At 43.0% G+C, this 21200-nt stretch overlaps 1 protein-coding gene across 1 annotated transcript in view; it reads right to left on the reverse strand.

Moving 5' to 3' along the window:
- Positions 1–6567: 6567 nt before the first annotated feature.
- LOC115464444 (vomeronasal type-2 receptor 26-like) overlaps positions 6568–21200 on the reverse strand; it is a 33890-nt gene continuing 19257 nt past the window's right edge. The window contains exons 3-4 of the mRNA XM_030194824.1: positions 19328–19454; positions 6568–7463 (exon numbers count right to left, since the gene is read on the reverse strand). Of these exons, the coding sequence (XP_030050684.1) occupies positions 6568–7463; positions 19328–19454 (1023 nt within the window). The remainder of the gene's footprint in view (positions 7464–19327; positions 19455–21200) is intronic.

Consider the following 21200-nt stretch of genomic DNA (forward strand, 5'->3'; position numbering starts at 1 on the left):
CCTGGATGTAGTGAGTAGAATGGGTAAAAGTGAATCGATTTTTCAATCTTTCAAAAAGTACAAAGACCAGGGAACACTCAATAAAATTACATTGAAATACTTTTAAAACAAATAGCATATATGGGTTTAAAAAAGGTTTGGGCATGTTCCTGGAGGAAACGTCCATAGACTGTTATTGAGATGGACATGAGGGAAGCCAAACATCCCCCTTGGTTCCCCCCAGAACTACAGGTAGAATGTAATCTCTAAAGGCAATGACAAAAATCTTGCCAGAAGGAAGACAGACTTTACTGTTGGAAGTGCATTGCAATGTACCACCAGGCCTTAACAGTAGCCAAGAAACAATCCAGTCAATATTCATCCTGCAGTAGTTGCCATTTTTTTAAATAATGCTGGCTGCCATGGGCTGATTTAGAATCAGATATTGAGTGCCAGACTATATCCAGCTACCAGCACTGAATATCTCATTCTTGATTCACTGACAGAAGTTCACTTTTGCTGTCCTAAGTTCATTGGGTAACTATCCAGGTATCACCACCAAATTTGGCAGTGCAGATATAACTCTTGGATTCACCCAAACTCCACTTCTGAACCATACTGGCACAGCCTGGAGAGTGCTGGAGTGGTCTCCATGGATTTTCAGCAGCACTCTCCGGGGAAGTATCACTGAAAATCCAGGTTAGACCTTGTGAGCAGAAGTGATCCAGGTAGGAGTCACTCCTATCCAAATCATACTTCTGCATATCGATCTCCCCCCTTATTTTTCTTAATGCATTAAAGAGGCTGCAAATTCAACCAAGTGCTATTCAAAACAGTGAATGATCTACTGCAATCCCACATAACATAACCGGCCTTCCTAATCACAACTGACCAGCAATGATTTTGCCAACAAAATTAAAAGTCTCCATTAAGTCCTATAGGTAGTTCCACCAAGCTTCCCAACAACTAAAAAAGAGGACACATCCTTGTCCCCACTGTGTAAAATTATCTGGGATTCATTCAACCCGAAAATCAGAGGAGGCTTTCAAAACAATTTTAAGTGACTTACAGCCCATTCTGACCCCTTCACCCTTGCCCAGCAAGGATAGTACAGCTGGAAACAGAGACCTCTTTGAAGGGGCAACAATTGTTAACTCTACTGTTGTGTAAGGGCAGCTGCCAACAGCACTAAAAGGGCTATAGTGTGCCCCCAACTGACAAGGACAAGCTACAAAACTACAGTACTGACCAGTGTTTAACGTCCCTTTCCTGGCAACACTTATAGAACAGTCTACCTTCAACTCAACAACTGGCTAAATGGTTGGATCCATTTTAATCTGGCTTCAGACAGGGGTTTGGAATTGAGATTTGCCTCAATAAATTGGTTAGTCTATTTGGTGCCACCTGTCTCTGTTAATTTTGTTCCACCTGACACAGTTACCCCTTTTAATATGTGTTGACAATTTCCACAGAAATCACAATTGGAGATTTCTCAGCAGCCTTCAACACGTGGACCATCATATCATACTTACATGGTTGATAGAAATAGGTATCAGTGCCACAGCATTTTCATTTATTTACTTATCTATTTACAGCATTTCTATTCCACATTTCCCAACCAGTGCTGTTTCAATGTGGCTTACATGGAACTAAGAAATACAATAAGATAGGGGATCTGAATTGCATAGAATCAAAGTCGCTTGAAGAGGGATAAGGGGAGAAGTGATGCAGAAGGAAATAGGTTTGAATCTTACCCATCAGATGGACAACAATCTGTTCTGCTCTGGAATAGCACATCATCACCTTGGGCACTGAACCATGAGGTTACCACAGTGATCCACACTGTCATCTATTTTATTTAATACCTACCTGATGGCTCTAGGTGACCTGCTTTAGTTGATGGATACAAAATTCTACATCTATGCTGATGATGTGCAGCCACTCATACCCATCGAACCAGACCTACTTTGAGTAAACTGACTGCCTATCTAACAGCACATCAGTAATTGTAAAAAAACAACAACAACAAACTCTGAACCCAAGTAAAATAGAGATTCAGTTGGTTCCTAAAACAAGCAGAGAAGTATCTGACTTCAAAACACCATTTGGGAAGTACGAACTTCCCCTATAATCACAGGTTAAGAATCTTGGGATAATTCTATATACATCTCTTGCTTTGATCTTGTAAATTCAAGCAACCTTTAAAAGCTGCTTCCATCATCTGGGGCAGCTAAAAATATCTTTTTCCACATATCAAAAAGATGAGTCAGTTACTGTGGTCTATGCCATGATAATGCCAAATCAAAAAGAGTTTGCACTGGCTACAACTAATTCTGAATGAAGCAGTATGACAGAGGGATGCAAGCGGTGTGATCATAGCACACCCTTCCTGCAAAAACTACACTGGTTTCCAATACCCTATAGGGCCAAATTTTCGACCCCATGACGCCTGACTCACATCTACCTCGTCCACCACATAACCTTTATTTGTTATCAACCGAACTGGCAAACACCTTTACGGTACTATGTAAGCCACATTGAGCCTGCAAATAGGTGGGAAAATGTGGGGTACAAATGTAACAAATAAATAAAAACCCCCATGTTTGATTTTCAAGGTCCTTAAACAAAATTGCCAGAATACTCAATGAACGTAAGCCCTTTATACAACTTTGAGAGTATAGATCTTCTGAAACAGGAGTGGAATTACAGGGATCTGGGTCTGTAAGCATTTATAGGATGAATAACTCTTCTGGGCAAAGCTACCCAATGAGTAATTCCCAGGTTCCTTTTACAGGAGTTTGGCTAAACCAACTTCCTAGCTCTGTCCAGGGGCTGTTCTGGGCCTACACCAGAACTGTTCTTCTGTTAGAGAGAACTGGAATAAAAGTAAAGTCACTGCTGTGAAATATATTAATTTATTATATAGGTAAGAAAATAGAATAATACACCCTACACTACAGCTCAGCTGTACAATTGTAGCTCCCTTATGCTGATAAGCAACTGTAGAATGTATTGTCTAACTAAAACACTGATATCACTGGTTACTAGGTTATTACACAATCCTGATTAGTAATACTGACTAGGTCATGAAGTAATACAGTTAGCAGCACATCTTCCTGATCACAAAGTTCTGACTAACCCGCCTTTGCTGAGGTAAGAACCCACTAGCTAATCCCCGACTATAGGAAATAAATCTCTGTAATCCTCACCGAGCCAACTCTAGGTGGTCTCTCAGATGAAGTGGACACAGGTTTTTCCCTTTAGACTCCAGCTGTTTTCCACAGCGAGTCCCCGTCTTAGGAAACAACACAGGCTCTCTGCAGCATGCAGGATTACCGTCTCTTTGGCCGGTAGAGCTGAACCAACAGGTACTTTCTTCAGATGGTCAGTTCACACGGTTGTGGACCACTTCAGGTCTCGCTGGTCTTCTTTTCAGCTACCCTTCTTCCAGTAGAACCAGACAAATTCTCCCTTTCTTCTTTTCTTTCTTCTTCTGTCTGTACTCCCTGTACTTCTCTTTCTGGTTTTCGCTCTCTGGCCCCTGATTCCCAGGTGACCAGACAGCAACCACTCAGGATCTTGTCCAGCTCCTTCCCTGAGCAAGAAAAACCTTTTTTTTTTATCTTCCAGTTGTTACATTGTGGTATGCATTCCTGTCTCTCATCAGACTCGCTAGCACCATGGCCTTACCCCCTGTAGCTCATCAGGGAGGTGCAAGGGTCAGGTAGCCCACTGCATAACCTTGAGTTTTTTTTTCAGACCTGCCAGTTATTTACCACAAGCAGAGCTCTGCCACAAACAGAAAGTTGAATCTGCTTGGTCACTGAAGTGCAGGGTCTTAGTTCACAGACTCCATCTTGACATAGTTGTATACACAGGCTGAGAGCAGCAGAGTGAGGCTCACAGGGAAATAGCCCTACAGGTCCTCAGGCAATAAGGGTCATGGATCCCTAAACACCTATGAACAATGATTCTTTTTGGAACACATTTCAATTAGACACCATAGCCAGTGCTATGTTTGTAAATTAACTGTCTATCCAACTCTACCTTATGAATTGTCGCCCTTCTTGCCTAATATGTACATACATTTAGGAGTATATATGAACGCCGTGGAGCATTGTGAAAAACATGTTTTATTTTTGGAAAAACCTTTGAAAATTCTATGCATTCTATACAATGAGAACTAATAGCCACAATAATCCACCCGACAATCCACTCAATTAAGATAACTCATCTACTATAGCTACCTAAATCACTCCTCTCCTTCTTTTTTTACCCTCATTTAACCTCTGCACAACATTAAATCTATATGTCACCTTGCAATGACAATGTTAACAAACTATCCAGCTCATAATCAAAAGTGATCGCCGGCCATTTCCCGACACAAATCGGGAGATGGCCGGCGATCTCGGAAAAGCGGCGAAATCGGTATAATCGAAAGCTGCTTTTTTGACAGCATCGCCGCTTTCCCGTCGCCTCACTGGCGAAAGTTCAAAGGGGCGTGTTGGCAGCGAAGCGAAGGTGGGACAGGGGCAGGTATGGGCGTGGCTACCAGATAGCTGGCTTTCGCCGATAATAGAAAAAAATATGGCGTTAAGCAGTATTTCGCTGGGTTTACTTGGTCCTTTTATTTTCACGACCAAGCCTCAAAAAGGTGCCCAAACTGACATGACCACCGGAAGGAAGCGGAGATAACCTCCCCGTACTCCCCCAGTGGTCACTAACCCCCTCCCACCAAAAACACCCCACTTTAAACACTTTTTTTCCCAGCCTGTATGCCAGCCTCAAATGCCGTACCCACCTCCATGACAACAGAATGTGTTCTGTCCTCCGACAGCCTTTTCCTGCTTGTGATGTGGCTCTGGGGTAAGTGTGACACCTTTTCTGTTATTTGCACTGCAGAGTCACATCAGCAATGCATTGTGGTGGGTGTAGGTATTGGTAGTTGGTAGGCTCTACTCCCCTGGTGCTTTCCCCCTGCTTACTGGCTCAGAGTGTGCCTTGTTTTGTATCCTGTTGTAGTCCATGTGGTAGTGGCCATTTTTGTAAGCCAGTTTTAGTTCCCTTTCCTGTGTTACCCACATTACAGAACGTAGTTCTTACCTTGAATGGTGCTGAAAGAAGGCATTGTACACCATTGTGCCAGCTCTGACCTACTGCTAATCTTAGTACCAGGGGACTCTTTGCCAGTGGGGCACAACCTCTGATCTGCAGTTAACTGTGAGTAACCGTGCTTATTCAAATAAAGGACTTTTTCAAAGAGATTAGTCTTCAGGTGTCAACTGGTGTGCCAAAGTTATATAGCAGCAATAAGTCCTAGAGGCTGTATGCAGGTCCCTGGAGCAGTTTTAGTGGGTGCAGTACATTTGTGGGTAGTGGGTTTTGGGGGGGTGGGGGGGCTCAGCTCCCAAGGTAAGGGAGCTATGCACGTGGGAGCTTTTCTGAAGTCCACCGCAGTGACCCCTATGGAGCCCGGTTGGTGTCCTGGCATGTCAGGGGGGGGGGGGCAGTGCACTAAAAATGCTGGCTCCTCCCACGGCCAAATGCCTTGGATTTGGCCAGGGTTTGAGATGGCCGACATAACTTTCCATTATCGCTAAAAAATGACGCCGGCCATCTCAAACCTTGGCCAAATCCACGGCATTTGGCTGGCCAGAACCGTATTATCGAAACAAAAGATGGCCAGCCATCTTTTTCGAAAATGCGGGTCTGGCCAGCTGTTTGCGGCAACACCAAAATACATCGCCGGCCATATATTTCGCCGGCACCGTTCGATTATGTCCCTCCACGTAAGCCACATTGAGCCTGCAAATAGGTGGGATAATGTGGGATACAAATGCAATAAATAAATAAATAAATAAAATCTTATGGTCTCTTCACCTTTCTCCTGTCCTTTACTGAATTTTAATGCCATACTTAAGCAATCAAAATCCAGAGCTAACTGTGCACTATTTACATAAAAAGGGCCATGCTTTACAATGTAGTGAGGCAATCCATTTACTAGATGGTATTGTCAAAATTAGTGTGTGGGTTTATTAATGGCAATCCATTAATTTCCCCAATAGCATGTGACTATTACTACCAGGAGCACTTATCACATGCCAGCTATTGTCCACCCCCTAGGCAGGCCTCCCATGCCAAAAAATAAAAAATATTTTTTGCATGGGGTTAGCGTGCGCTACTGAAAAAAATACCATGGGACACATCAACGTGTCCCTCGATAGGGCCCTTTTAGTGTACGGTAAGCACATTAGGCCTATTGTGCCTTAATTAAAGACCCCTAACTGTTGAACATATTCATTTTTATGTTAATTGCTAACGCAGCTTCATAAGTAGCCTCTAAGTGTTACTACTGTTTCCCAATGATTTGATGGATAGAGAAAGACCCTTAAAAGTTATTCACATATATGAGGTTTAATCCAATAATAATTTATCACTGACAAAATTGTTATTGACCATTATATTTACTTAAATTTTATGTTCACATTATGTATAACATCAATCATGCAGTTTCTAGCAAAAACACATGTCATTGATTTTGGACTTGCCCAACAAATGACAACAATAAATTACTCCATTTTCATCATTTCAAGTTTTAGTTAGAAATTTTCTTCTGTTCCTTTCAGGCCTCAGCAGAATAATGTAGCTCTTAGGGAGAAAGATACAGCCCAGAAGTCCAGCACTGGAAGCCAGGATAGCAAATATCTCCACCGACACCATGTACTTACCCTTGGTGCTTAGATATGTTGGGATGAAGGAGACCCAGACACTGCAGAACACCAGCATGCTGAAGGTGATGTACTTGGCCTCATTGAACCTGTCAGGTAGATTTCTTGCTAGGAATGCTAGGATGAAGCTGATACCAGCCAAAAATCCTAGGTATCCCAGAACAATGGAAAATGCAACTAATGACCCTTCCTTACATTCAATTAGTATTGTTCCAGTTTCTGATCTCATATTAAGATATGGGAAGGAGGGAGCAGTACACAACCAGATGACACAGAGAAGAGCTTGAAGAAGGGAACAGGAAAGGACTATACAGTTTGAGAACCTGGAGCCCATCCATTTCCGGAGCTTGTTCCCAGGTTTGATGGCTTGGAAAGCCATGACCACAGTGATGGTTTTTGCCAATACAGAGGAGAGTGAAATGGAAAAAGTGATCCCAAAGACAATCTGTCGGAGAATACAAGTCATCTTTTCAGGATGGCCAATAAAAATCAAAGAACAGAGGAAACAGAGCATGAGTGAAATGAGGAGAATGTAACTGAGGTCTCGGTTGTTAGCTTTCACTATGGGGGTTTCTCGGTAGTAAATAAAGATTCCCAGAATAACAGCAGTGATGAGAAAGAAGAAAATTATGATGAAAGTCAAAGTTATTCCCAAAGGCTCTTCATAGGACAGGAAGGTTATTATTTTTGGGATGCAGGCATCTTTATTCTGATTAGGCCATTGGTCCTCTGGGCATGTTATACAGGAATCCATGTCTGAGAATGAAAAATGTTGTCTTATTATCTCAGAAATAACATCTGTTGCAGGATATGCATGAATGCCCATGTTATTTTATCGAAAATTACATCTTATGAGCCAAACCCCTTTCAACCACACCTGAAATATTGTATCATATTCTTGTGGCTACATAGCATTATTAGAAAATTTACAGAGAAGAGTGACTAAATGACAGGATAGATCAAATTTCATATGAGGAAAAGCTAAAGAGGTTAGGGCTCCACAGCTTGGAGAAGTAACAGCAGAGGGGGGATATGACAGAGGTCTGTAAAATCATGAGTGGAGTGTTTATCATTTATTAATTTTATATACCACCTCGTTAAAGCATGAGTCAAGGTGGTTTAAATACAACTGTACAGATACTTGAGCTGTCCCTAATGGGTTCACAGCCTAAGTAGCATTTTGTACCTGGGATAATGGAGGGCTAAATGACTTGCCAGGGTCACAAGGAGCAGCAAGGGGAATTGAACCTGGTTCCCAAGGATCTCATAATGGTTATTTACTGTTTCACAATGTACAAAGACTAGGGAACATTCCAACTAGCCCAGCTACGACAGTTTAATCTCTTTACCTATCCACCTAACCCTTTTCTTCTCTCCCTATCTAACACTTTTACATCACTAATCATATCTATTATCCTGGAATGGTAAAACCATAACAGAACTCTGTAAGCCACATTGAGCCTGCAAATAGGTGGGGAAAATGTGGGATACAAATGCAATAAAGAAAGAAAGAAAGAAAGAAAGAAAGAAAGAAAGAAAGAAAGAAAGAAAGAAAGAAAGAAAGAAAGAAAGAAAGAAAGAAAGAAAGTAGAATATTTGAACCAAATAGGAAAAATACTTTTATTCTGCTTAATGCATGTGTATGTTCTGAGGATGCTGGAGGATGTCACAAAAGTAGCTGGGTTTTGAAAAGGTTTAGATAAATGGTGATGGATTACGTGAGGGAAGGGGTGACTCTGGATATAGTGCTCACAAATGGAAGCATTGCTTCCAGTGTCAGGGTGGGTTCCCATCTTGTCAATAGTGATCATCACACAAATTGTTTTGATATAAGAGAGATAGCAGAGTGAAGATGGCCAAAACTCAAAGTATTGGACTTCAGACTTACTGATTTTGGTAAAATGGGGGAATAACTGAAGGAGGAGCTGATGGTATAGGTAGCCATAGGTGATGTGAAAATGTAGTGGTCCAAACTGAAAGCTGCTATAAATATGGCAACTGATTTTTATGCAGGGAAATAAACCAAGAAGAGAAACAGGAAGCCTATATGGTTCTCAAAACAAGTGGATGAAAAAAATAAGGGCAAAAGAGGCTGCATTCAAGAAATACAGAAGAACACAAGAGGATTACAGAAAAGATTAATGGATTAAACTCAGAGAAGCAAAGAGGGAAATACAGCTAGCGAAAGCACAGAGAAGAAAAAATGGCTAAAGATGTGAAGAGAGGTCAGCAGACCTTTTTCAGATATATTGGGGAAAGGAGAAAGGCTAGGAATGGAATTGTAAGACTGAAAGATGCTGAGAATGGCTATGTGAAGAGTGATGAGGATAAAATTAACATGCTAAACAAATACTTTTCTTCAGTGTTCACAGAAGGAAATACTAGAGAAGGACCAGAGTCAGTTGCTGAGGGTATATCTAGGAATGAAGTGGATATTGCACTATTCATGGAAGAAAGCATTTATAAACAGCGTGAAAACTGGAAAGTGGACAAAGCTATGGGACCAGATGGGATTAATTCCAGGATATTGAGGGAGGTCAGAGAAGACCTAGCAGGACCTCTTAAGGATTCATTTAATAGATCTTTAGAGATCAGTGAGTTTTTGTGGGATTGGAGACAAGCTGATGTGGTCCTTCACAAAAGCAGGGACAAGAAAAAGGTGGGAAATTACAGACCGATAAGCCTCACTTCGGAGGTAGGAAAAATAATGGAGTCGCTGCTGAAGGAAAAGACAGGTTATTTTATTTTATTTACACAATCTTATATCCCACAATTATCCCAAAACAAGTTTCAGTTCAATGTGGCTTACAAGTAGCAAGAGGTATTACAGTGTGATTTTTGGTTACATGTGTTACGGAACATTAGTGACGTTCGAGATTATTCATAACCTTTCTTAAATAGATATGTTTTTAGTTCTTTTCTGAACTGGAGATAGTTGTTGATATTTCTGTGGCCTTGGGGATTGAGTTCCACCATTTGGAACCCAGGTAGCTACACCCAGCTGTGTAAATGGATTTGTAGGTGATGTTGCTGCAGTTGGGTAGGTATAGTAGTAAGTATCCCCTGGTTCCTGGGTTTGCTTTCCTTGGTGATAATTCAATCAGATCTAGCATGTAGTCAGGAGATATGCCAAATAGTATTTTGAAAAATAAGGTGCTGGTCTTAAAGAACAGTCTAGCCTTAATTGGGAGCCAGTGTAGTGGAGTTACTCTATTGTATTTCGACTTTTTGAATATTAATCCTGCTGCTGTGTTTTGGACGGTCTGCAGTGATTTTATCATGTTTTCTTTCCGCCTTATTTTCGAAAGAGAAAAACGCCTATAGTGCGACCTAAATCGGGAGATAGACGTTTATCTCGCAAGGGCGCCCAAATCGGTATAATCGAAAGCCGATTTTGGGCGTTTCCAACTGCTCTCCATCGCGAAAACGAATAAAGTTCACGGGGGCGTGTCGGTGGCGTGGTGGAGGTGGAACTGGGGTGTGGTTATCAGCTGAGGAGAGATGGGCGTCTTTAGCTGATAATCGAAAAAAAAAAGGCATTTTGACCGCGATTTTGGGTCACTTTTTTTGGACCCTTTTTTTTCACGAACAAGTCACAAAAATTGCCCCAACTGCCCAGTTGACCACTGGAGGGAATTGGGGATGGCCTCCCCGGACTCCCCCAGTGGTCACTAACCCCCTCCCACCAAAAGAATCCCACTTTAAAAACTTTTTTTCCAGCCTGTATGCCAGCCTCAAATGCCGTACCCACCTCCATGACAGCAGAATGTGTTTGATCCTGTCACAGCCTTTCCCTGGGTCAGATGTGGCTCTCGGGTGCAGTACAGGGTCACATCAGCATTGTATTGTGGTGGGTGTAGGGTATTGGGCTCCGTGATTTCATTAGCTTGTGTTACAGTCTCACGATGTTGGTAGTTGGTAGGCTCTTCTCCCATGATGCTTTTCCCCCTGCCTACTGGGTCAGAGTGTGCCCTGTTGTGTTTCCTGTTGTAGTCCATGCGGTAGTGGCCATTTTTGTAAGCCAGTTTTAGTTCCCTTTCCTGAGTTAGCCACGTTACAGAACTTAGTTCTTACCTTGAATGTGGCTGAAAGAGAGCATTGTACAGCATTGTGCCAGCTCTGACCTACTGCTCATCTCAGTACCAGGGAGACTCGTTGCCAGTGGGGCACAACCTCTGATCTGCAGTTAACTGTGAGTAAATGCAGTTATTCCAATAAAGGACATTTTCGGAGAGATTAGTCTTCAGGTGTCAACTGGTGTGCCAATGTTTTATAGCAGCAACCAGTCCTAGAGGTCTGCGTGTATGCAGGTCCCTGGAGCACTTTTAGTGGGTACCGCAGTGCACTTCAGCCAGGTGGCCCCAGGCCCATCCCCCCCCACCTGTAACACTTGTGCTGGTAAATGGGAGGCCTCCAAAACCCACTGTACCCACATGTAGGTGCCCTCTTCACCCCTAAGAGCTATGGTAGTGTTGTACATTTGTGGGTAGTGGGTTTTGGGGGAGGGGGGTTGGGAGCTCAGCACCTGTGGTAAGGGAGCTATGCATGTGGGAGCTTTTTCTGAAGTCCACCGCACTGACCTAGGGTGCCCAGTTGATGTCCTGGCATATCAGGGGGGCCAGTGTACTACCAATCCTGGCCCCTCTCACGACCAAATGGCTCAGATTAGGACGTTTTTGAGCTGGGTGTTTCTAGTTTCCATTATCGCTAAATAAAAAAAAAGCCCAGCTCAAAAACGTCCATTTTTTCAAAAATACGGTTCGGCCCGCCCCTTCATGGACCTGTTCTCGGAGATAAACGCCCATGGAGATAGGCGTTTCCGTTCGATTATGCCCCTCCACGTATCCTAAGTATGCTGCGTTGCAGTAGTCCAGTTGTGGTAATATCAGAGATTGTACTATAAGACGGAATACTTGCCTTTGGATATAGTTTCTAATCCTTCTCAGTTTCCTTAGAGTTTCAAAACTCTTTGAAGTCACTGCTCAGATCTGGTTTTCAACAGATAGATGTTTGTGGATAATGATTCCTAATATTTTTAGTTGTGGTTCAATAGGATATATTGTTTGGTCTATTGTTAGTGTTTGGAAGTAAGTAGGATTAGTTAACTTTATAGAAGCCAATGGGTTACAGGATCGACACAACATGGCTTTACCAAAGGAAAATCCTGCTAAACGAATCTGATTGACTTCTTTGACTTGGTGACCAAAGAACTGGACAAAGAACATGAGCTATAAGTAATCTATTTGGATCTCAGCAAAGCCTTTGATGCAGTCCCTCACAGAAGAATAAGCTGAGAGGGCTGAACATAGGACCCAAAGTGGTGAACTAGATTTGAAACTGGTTGACCAACAGGGTGATAGAGGGTGGTGGTAAATTGAATCCACTCAGAGGAAAGGAAGGTGAGCAGTGGAGAGCCTCAAGGGTTGGTGCTGTGACCAATTCTGTTTAATATATTTATGAGAGACATTGCTGAAGGATTAGAAGGAAAAGTTTGCCTTTTTACAGATGACACGAAGATAACCAATAGAGTGGATACCCCAGAGGGAGAAGAAATCATGAGAAGAGATCTCCAAAACTTAGAAAAATGGTCAAGGGTCTGGCAGTAAAAATTTAATGCAAAAACATCAGAGTAATGCAGGTGGGGTGCAGAAATCCAAAGGAGATGAGAAGAGAAGTTGATAAGCTCAGCTCAGGAGAAGGACCTTGGTGTCTGAGAATCTCAAGATGATGAAAAATGCAACAAGGTGGTGGCCATGGACAGAAGGATGCTAGGCTACATAGAGAGGGGTATAGCCAGCTAAAGAAAGAAGGTGTAGATGCCTCTGTATAAGTCACTGGTGAGGCCAGACTTGGAGTATTATATTCAGTTTTGGAGGCCATATGCTAAGGATATAAAACAACTTGAAGCAGTTCAGAGAACAGTGGTGAAAATGGTATTGGGTTTGCGTTGCAAGATGTTTGAGGAGCTACTTGATGACCTGAACATATATACCTTGGATAAGAGGAGAAACAGCTAACTGTAAATCCAGTAGATCCAGTGCTTTTTATTCTCTCTCACCCGCATTATGGAATTCATTACTGCAATACCTTTGGCTTGAAACACCATTTATCTCCTTTCAAGCTTCATTAAAAACTTATCTTTTTCAGTAGGCTTTTACTTTGTAGGCCTGGGTAGATTCTGCAGCAGGAATCTGGGATGTTAGATGATAAATTTATTTTGCTTTATATATATACTTTTTATCTTTTCTATGATTGAATCATTTCTGATGAGTAAAGGTAGTTAGGTCTTTCCTATCTTACACTAGTGTTCTTTTCTGGTTTCTTGTTTTTATTGTTATTTTAATAAACAAAATGAAATAAAATATTTGAAAGGTATTAATCTACAGACAAACCTTTTCAAGAAACAGGAAAATGGTAGAACTAGAGGACATGCTACTATTTAGCATTTATATAGCGCTACAAAGCGGCCTGAACATTTTTCAGCCATAATGGAACAAAACAAAAATGTCCAGGACTAAAACTAAGATGTTTTGAGCTAGACCTGTTTTTAGAATGAATAGTCCACAGAAAAGTGCCCGAAAGGACCAGATAGCCATTGGAGGAATAAAGGAATCAGAGGCGTAGCTAGGTTTTAACGTCTGGGGAAGCAGACTTTGTAAAATAGGCGCCAGACATGGGCATAGTTTGACTTTCATTTTGGGGGGCAAAGGGTGTGGCTTTGCACATTTGCATATTCATTTGCATATGTACATCTCATACATATTCGTTAAGGCCATTTAAAAAAAACACACACATGCACCAGACTAAAATGCTGAATATGAAGCCAGCATATCAAAAACAATAGGACCAGACACTTTATGAAATAACACAAAACCCTACAAAAAGACACTCAAAATCAATACAGAAAACTTAACACACAAGAGCCCTAACTCACCTATGAAAATACCCTGGACCCTAGAGCACCAATATACCTGCTACTGGAAAATGGAACAAGCTGGACTGTTACACATTCCTACACAAAACACTACATGCTAGCAGAATCAGTCACCTCAGTCACATATGCAGAACATGGACAGACCCTCATGTTATACAAAATAGGGAACCACAAAAAACATGCCCACAAAAACTGAAATATACATCTCTTCAAGAAAGCCAGACTCTGTAAGCAGTGCAAATACTGGTAAAAGAGAAACAGAAATGTATTTTCTACTACTACTACTACTACTACTTAACATTTCTAAAGTGCTGCCCGGGTTACGCAGCGCTGTACAATCTAACAAATAAGGACAGTCCTTGCTCAAAGGAGCTTACAATCTAAAGGACAAGAGTGCAGTCAATCAAGTTGGGGCAGTCAAGATTTCCTGAATGGAGGTATAATGGTTATGTGCCGAAGGCGACATTGAAGAGGTGGGCTTTGAGCAAAGATTTGAAGATGGGCAGAGAGGGGGCTTGGCGTATGGGCTCAGGGAGTTTATTGCAAGCATAGGGTGAGGCGAGGCAGAAAGGGCGGAGCCTGGAGTTGGCAGTGGTGGAGAAGGGTACTGAGAGGAGGGATTTGTCCTGTGAGTGGAGGTTACTGGTAGGAGTGTAAGGGGAGATGAGAGTAGAGAGGTATTGAGGGGCTGCAGATTGCGTGCTTTTGTAGGTTAGTAGGAGAAGCTTGAACTGGATACGGTACCTGATCGGGAGCCAGTGAAGAGACTTGAGGAGAGGGGTGATATGAGCATATCGGTCAAGGCGGAAGATAAGACGCGCTGCAGAGTTCTGAATGGATTGAAGGGGGGATAGATGGTTAAGTGGGAGGCCAGTGAGGAATAGGTTGCAGTAGTCAAGGCGAGAGGTGATGAGAGCGTGGACGAGAGTTCGGGTGGTGTGCTCAGAGAGGAAGGGGCGAATTTTGCTGATGTTATAGAGGAAGAAGCGACAGGTCTTGGCTATCTGCTGGATATACGCAGAGAAGGAGAGGGAGGAGTCGAAGATGACCCCGAGGTTGCGGGCAGATGAGACAGGGAGGATGATGGTGTTGTTGACTGAAATAGAGAGTGGGGGGAGAGGAGAAGTGGGTTTGGGTGGAAAGACAATGAGCTCAGTCTTGGCCATATTCAGTTTCAGGTGGCGGTTGGACATCCAAGCAGCAATGTCGGACAGGCAGGCCGATACTTTGGCCTGGGTTTCCGCAGTGATGTCTGGTGTGAAGAGATAAAGCTGGGTGTCATCAGCATAGAGATGATATTGGAAGCCATAAGATGAGATCAGCGAGCCCAGGGAAGAGGTGTAGATTGAGAAAAGAAGGGGTCCGAGGACAGATCCCTGAGGAACTCCAACAGAGAGCGGAATGGGGGTAGAGGAAGATCCGTGGGAATGTACTCTGAAAGTACGGTGGGAGAGATAAGAGAAGAACCAGGAGAGGACAGAGCCTTGGAATCCAAATGAGGATAGTGTGTTAAGGAGTAAATTGTGATTGACAGTGTCAAAAGCGGCGGATAGGTCGAGGAGGATGAGGATGGAGTAGTGACCTTTGGATTTGGCAAGGAACAGGTCATTACAGACTTTAGTGAGTGCTGTTTCTGTCGAGTGTAGAGGGTGAAAACCGGATTGAAGCGGATCGAGGATGGCATGAGAGGAGAGAAAATCAAGGCAGCGGCTGTGAACAGTGCGTTCAAGTATTTTGGAGAGGAAGTGAAGGAGGGAGATGGGGCGGTAGTTGGAAGGACAGGTAGGGTCCAGTGATGGTTTTTTGAGGAGTGGTGTGACTACAGCATGCTTGAAGGTGTCAGGGACAGTTTCAGTGGAGAGAGAGAGAGGTTGAGGATATGGCAGGTGGGGGGGGGGGGGAGTGACAGTAGGAGAGATGGTGTTTAGTAAGTTGGTGGGGATGGGATCAGAGGAACAGGTGGTGCATTTCGAGGAGGAAAGAAGGTGGGCGGTTTCCTCCTCGGTGATATCAGGAAAAGAGGAGAAGGAGGCTTGGGATGGTTGGTTGAGGTGGGTGGTTTCCTCCTTGGTGATATCAGGAAAAGAGGAGAAGGAGATCTGGGATGGTTGGTTGAGGGAGTGGGTTAAAGTGTGAAGAGGAGGAGGTGGCTTGGTAGTGAATTTGAGGTTGATCTTCTGAACCTTGTTGTGGAAATAGTCAGCCAGTGATTGAGGGGAGAGTGGGGGGGGGGGGGGGGGATTGGGAGCGGAGTTATATAGATCTCTTCAAGAAAGCCAGACTCTGTAAGCAGTGCAAATACTGGTAAAAGAGAAACAGAAATGTATTTTCTCCCGTACTCTGCAAAATACAACAATAAGAAAAAAATGTACATTTCACAAAGCAGGCACATCTTAGTCCTTAAAAAGCATTAAATAAAAAGAATGTTTTGTTTTCTACCTTTGTTGTCTGAGCATTCTATTTTTCTAGTTGGGCTGGTCCCAGTCTCTTTTCCACTTTTCATGTGTCTTCTCCTAAATTCTTTTCCAGGTTGGCTTTTCCATTTCTTTGCTCTTCTCTTGACTTCTTCCTGTCCTTCTCTGCATCTGTCTGGCACTGATCTTTCATTTTATGTTTTTTCCCTCACTTTTCTCGCACTCTTTAGTCCTTAATATTCATCTACCTACTAGCTTTGACCATCTCCCTCTCATTCCCTTTTCAGCACTCCCATCCCCCCTCTATCTCTCCCTTACCCAGTCTCCTAAGTTCTTCTCCCATCTTTCACCCACTTCATAAGTGTTTTTCTGATCATGCTGGCCCAGTATCTGATTCTGCTGCTATCTGTCCTCTTAACTCCGTTTCCAGGGCTTCCTTTCCATTTATTTCTTTACTTTCCTTCTTTCTTCTTCATTTCTTGCTCTATATCTATAAGTAAAAGCTGGGTCCTCCCGCAGACTCGACTGTCCAGTGGATCCAACTTCTGCCTATTTTCTCCATCCATGGGCAGTTTTTCTCCTCTCTTCCTTTTCCCTCATCTCATCTCCTTCCTCTCTCTTCCCTCCCCTCCATACATGTCCAGCATTTCTTATCTCTCCCTTCCCCTCCATCCATGTGCATCTCCTTCCTCTGTCTTCCCTCCGCTCCATCCATGTCCAGAATTTCTTCTCTCTCCCCTCCATCCATGTGCATCTCCTTTCTGTCTTCCCTTCCCTCTCCTCCATCTATGTCCAACAATTCTCTCCTTGCCCTCCCCTCCATCCACCCATGTCCAGCAACCCTCCTTTCTCCACTGCTCCCCTCCATCCATGCCTAGCAACTCTCCTCTCCCCTCCATCCACCTATGTCCAGCAACTCTCCAGCAAATCACCTGCACTGTGCAGGTGACTTGGGGCAGGCTCTGGATTTTTTCAGCTGGTGGGGTTTGGGGGTCAGGTCCCCTCCAGCTAAGGCATTTTAATTTTGGTGGAGGAATAGGAAATGGAGTGTTCAGTGCCTACTGCCCACTTATATTAACTGTTGACCCCCCCCCCCCCCCAAAAAAAAAAAAAAAAAATTAATTTCTAGCTATGCCACTGCTAAAATGCCAAAGCAATGTGCAGTCACAGATCCACTAACTGTCCTCCTGGCTTGGCTCCTCCTTTTGTCTACATTTCTATAGAACAAAAGACATTTAATATCAAGTTGCCAACAAAAACCTTTCTCCTTTTGAATGCAACTGAACAGCAAAACTCACTGTCCCCTCTCCCTCCCCTTTATGTTTTTATTTGAATTGCTCTCTGAACTTTTATTTCTTTTGTGAGTTGTGCGTGTCCCTCTCATATACTCACATTGTCCACCTGCTGGAAAATGTAGACCCTACGTGATAACTTTCTGTCTGGTTTGGAGGAGCCACTTCCTTACATACCTTAACATGGAAGAGCAGATTGAGGCATAATAAAGCTTTTATCTCTCTTGTTAATGTTGTTGTTGATGTGATTTACGTTCTAGCAGTGAAAGAAGCAAAGGACAGCGGGCTCCTTTTCAGTTTTCTCCTTCCTTATCAGCGTCCCGCCCTTGCGTAAACAGAAAATGAGGGCAGGACCACAGCTCAGCTGAGAGGGAAGGAGAAAGAAGCTGAAGACGAACTGGCTGTCCTCTGCTTCTTTCACTGCCGTTAGCTGCATAGGTGCTGTTTTTTTTTTTTAATCGATTTAGGGGAGCGACCGCTCCCCCTGCGCCCCACCTAGCTACGCTTCTGAAAGGAATGACCCCCATTACTCCCCCAGTGGTGAATAACAGCCTCAGATGTTATCTTATTGCAGCAGCAAACAGGTCCCTGGAGTAGCTTAGTGGTTGGTGCAGTGCACTGTGAAGAAGGTGACTCAGGCCCATATCCCCCTCTGTTACACTTGTGGTGAAATTGTGAGCCCCCAAACCTACCAAACAACTTACTATACCCACATATAAGTGACACCTGCAGCAATATGAGATATTGTAGTGGTGTACAGTTGGGTACAGTAGGTTTATTTAGATTGTAAGCTCTTTTGAACAGGGACTGCCTCTTTATGTCAGGTGTTCAGCACTGCGTGCGTCTGGTAGCGCTATACAAATGCTAATAATAATAATAATAATAATTTGGTAGGTTTTGGAGGGATCACTATACAGTATAAGGGAGCAACTGTGAGATGTGTAACTGTGAACTTTTACATGAAGTCCACTTTAGTGCCCCCTAGGGTGCCCCTGTATTCTACCGGGATATCTGTATGGCCAGTCTACTAAGAATGCTGGCTCCTCCTACTTCCCAATGACTTGATTGTATGCATTTTTCACTTGGACTTTTTTTTTTCAAAATGGACCAAAAAGATAAACGCACAGAGCACAAAACATCTAACAAATAGTCATTGTGGAAAAAAAAGATAGACATTTTTCTGTTTTGAAAATGCCTATATTCCCAATTGAATTTCGGATGTTTTGAGCAAAACGTCCAAAGTTGGACTTAGACGTCATATCGAAAATGCCCCTCTATGTGTAAAAGTCCATAAACTATTAATATGTACTCATGGGAAAGGTCACTGCTTATCCCTGGAAATAAGTGACATGGAGTTTATCTACTTTTTGGGATTCTGCTATGTACTTGTGACTTGGATTGACAACTATTGGAAAGAAGATATCAGGTTAGATGGACCTTTAGTCTAACTCCGAATAACAACTTTTAAGTTATTATGTTTGCAAATTTGGACAAAAATCCTTGATTACTCACACAGAACATTTGGGTTCCCTTTTACAAAAGCACAGCAAGGCTACCACAGGCTTCCCACATGGCTATTTGACACTATCACCAGGATACTGCAGGAGCCTGCCCCCAACCCATATCTATTTTTTTCCCCTGGGTGGCCACCAGCTGCATATGTACTGTGATATTCAATGTCAGGCCCTCTCCAGATACTGTCCCTGAATATCTAGTTATGGGCTGCTGAAAAAACTGGTAGATTTCAGTCAGCGCTACTTAATCTTATGAGAACCTCTTCTACCCAGTTAATTAGCGCTGAATATATATATAACACATAACTATGCGAGTACTAAATTTATCTGGATATTGGTGATCAGTACCTTGATTTTTTATAGCCATGGCTACCAGTATAATTAAACAACACTGACTGCAAAGGTTGGATGCAGGCTCAATGATGAAAAACCAACGTTCAAGAGCATGCCTCATGTTATCACTTACTAGTCTGGTTGGAGACCTCGCCTTCTGAACAGGGAATACAGTCATAACAGCAGATGGACTTTCCTTCCCTGGTTAATTTTCTGAACCCAGGAAGGCAACTCTGGCTGCATCCAGACTGCGGAGGTGCCTGAGGAGTGAGAAAATAACCTGAGAAAGTTGAGATAACACTGGATTCTGACTTTTCAGATGCAGTTTTACTTTTCTTTGTAAATGCCAGCTTGTTCTATCCTTTTCAGTTTTTTCATCTCATTACCAAGCTATTCAGTAGAATACAGGGGTGATATATGAGCACTATTTTGAATGGAAAAAAAGATAAAGTATGAATCAAGTTTGACCTGCAATCAGTCATTGAGTTTCATTGGGGATAAGCAGTGGTTACCCTATTTGCAGGTATGTGAGAACCAAAATAGTCCCAGCATGGAGTCTGAGGTTTTTCTTTTTATAAAGTTTATTTAAAGTTTCTCATAAAATACAAACAGCCGCGCAAACAGTGACAAATCTAGCATACATAATAAGCCAAGGGCATAACATACAGCTTTGGTATGTGGCCCAAAACTCATTATATTCATGAATAGTAGGGGTGCAGTAAGCTTCCCCCCTCAAAAAAACCTCTCTTCCTCTCTCCCCTCCCCTTCCCCTGAGAAAGAAACATCAGAGTGGGAAAACTGTCCAATTCAAGTGCAACCAACCGGTGTGGCTGCGGGGGCAGGGGCAAAATTGAGTCCAACCACTTTGTATAACTGTCCCAAACACGGTGGTAAGAAAGCAGTTTACTCCTGTTAAGCACTGTCAACTTAGACATCAAGGGGTCCTTTTACTAAGGTGTGCTGAAAAATGGCCTGTGCTGGTGTAGATGCGTGTATTAGACACCAGCGCACCTGCAAAAAAGGCCTTTTTTTTGCTGAAAATGGATGTGGGGCAAAATAAAAATTGGCGTGCATCCACTTTGGGCCTAAGACCTTACCAACACCCATTGACTTACCAGCAAAGTCTCAAGCGTTAACCGGGCGGTAATCGTCAGCATGCGTTCAGCATGCGTATACTGCCAATTACTGCCTGGTTAGCGCCGCACTGGAAATTTTCAGGCGCACGTAGTGGACGCAAGTAAAAAATGAAATTACTGCTCGGGTCACGCGGTAGCCGGGCGGTAGTTCCAAAATGGCACGCGTTGGGTGCGCGTAGGTGCCTACATGGCTTAGTAAAAGGGCCCCCAAATATATATAGTTTAACTTGGTGATCAGAAGAGAGTGACCAGACAGAGTAGGGGTTTTCCAAGCAGAAGCCACAGAAGGTGCCCAGCTGTGACTATCATGTGGACCAATTTCCTCTTATGCTGGGGCAAAGCGAAGGGGCTAATATTTAATAGACATCCAGCAACTGTTCCTGACAGTGGCATGTCCAACACATCCAATGCTAATTGTATAACTTGTTCCCAAAAGGTCTGTACAACAGGGCATGTCCACTAAATATGTAAAAAGGACCCCTGTGCCCCACAACCCCACCAGCAGGCATCACTACTTTGTCTATACATATATTTCATTTTCACCAGAGTGTAGTGCCTTTGGTATAACATTTTGTAGCTATTCTTTACCATATTAGATGCTATATAAACTCACAACAAGGACTGTAAATATTTCTCCCACGTCTCCATTGCAGACTTACTTCTTAGGGCATTTTCCCAAACAGTTTGATATTGAGGTGGTACAGGGATTTGGAGCAGTAAAGCTCAATAAAACCTAGTGATGCTTCCTCTACAACTACCTTCCTGACTTGTCCGTTCCAAGGAAGACTGCTCTTAATTAACTCTACCCAGGTTCTACGTCAAACGAAGTCTGACACTTGTCTGTAACAGAAAAAGTCTCACTGGGAAAGG

Source organism: Microcaecilia unicolor, chromosome 3, assembly GCF_901765095.1.
Source record: "Microcaecilia unicolor chromosome 3, aMicUni1.1, whole genome shotgun sequence".
NCBI lineage: Eukaryota > Metazoa > Chordata > Amphibia > Gymnophiona > Siphonopidae > Microcaecilia > Microcaecilia unicolor.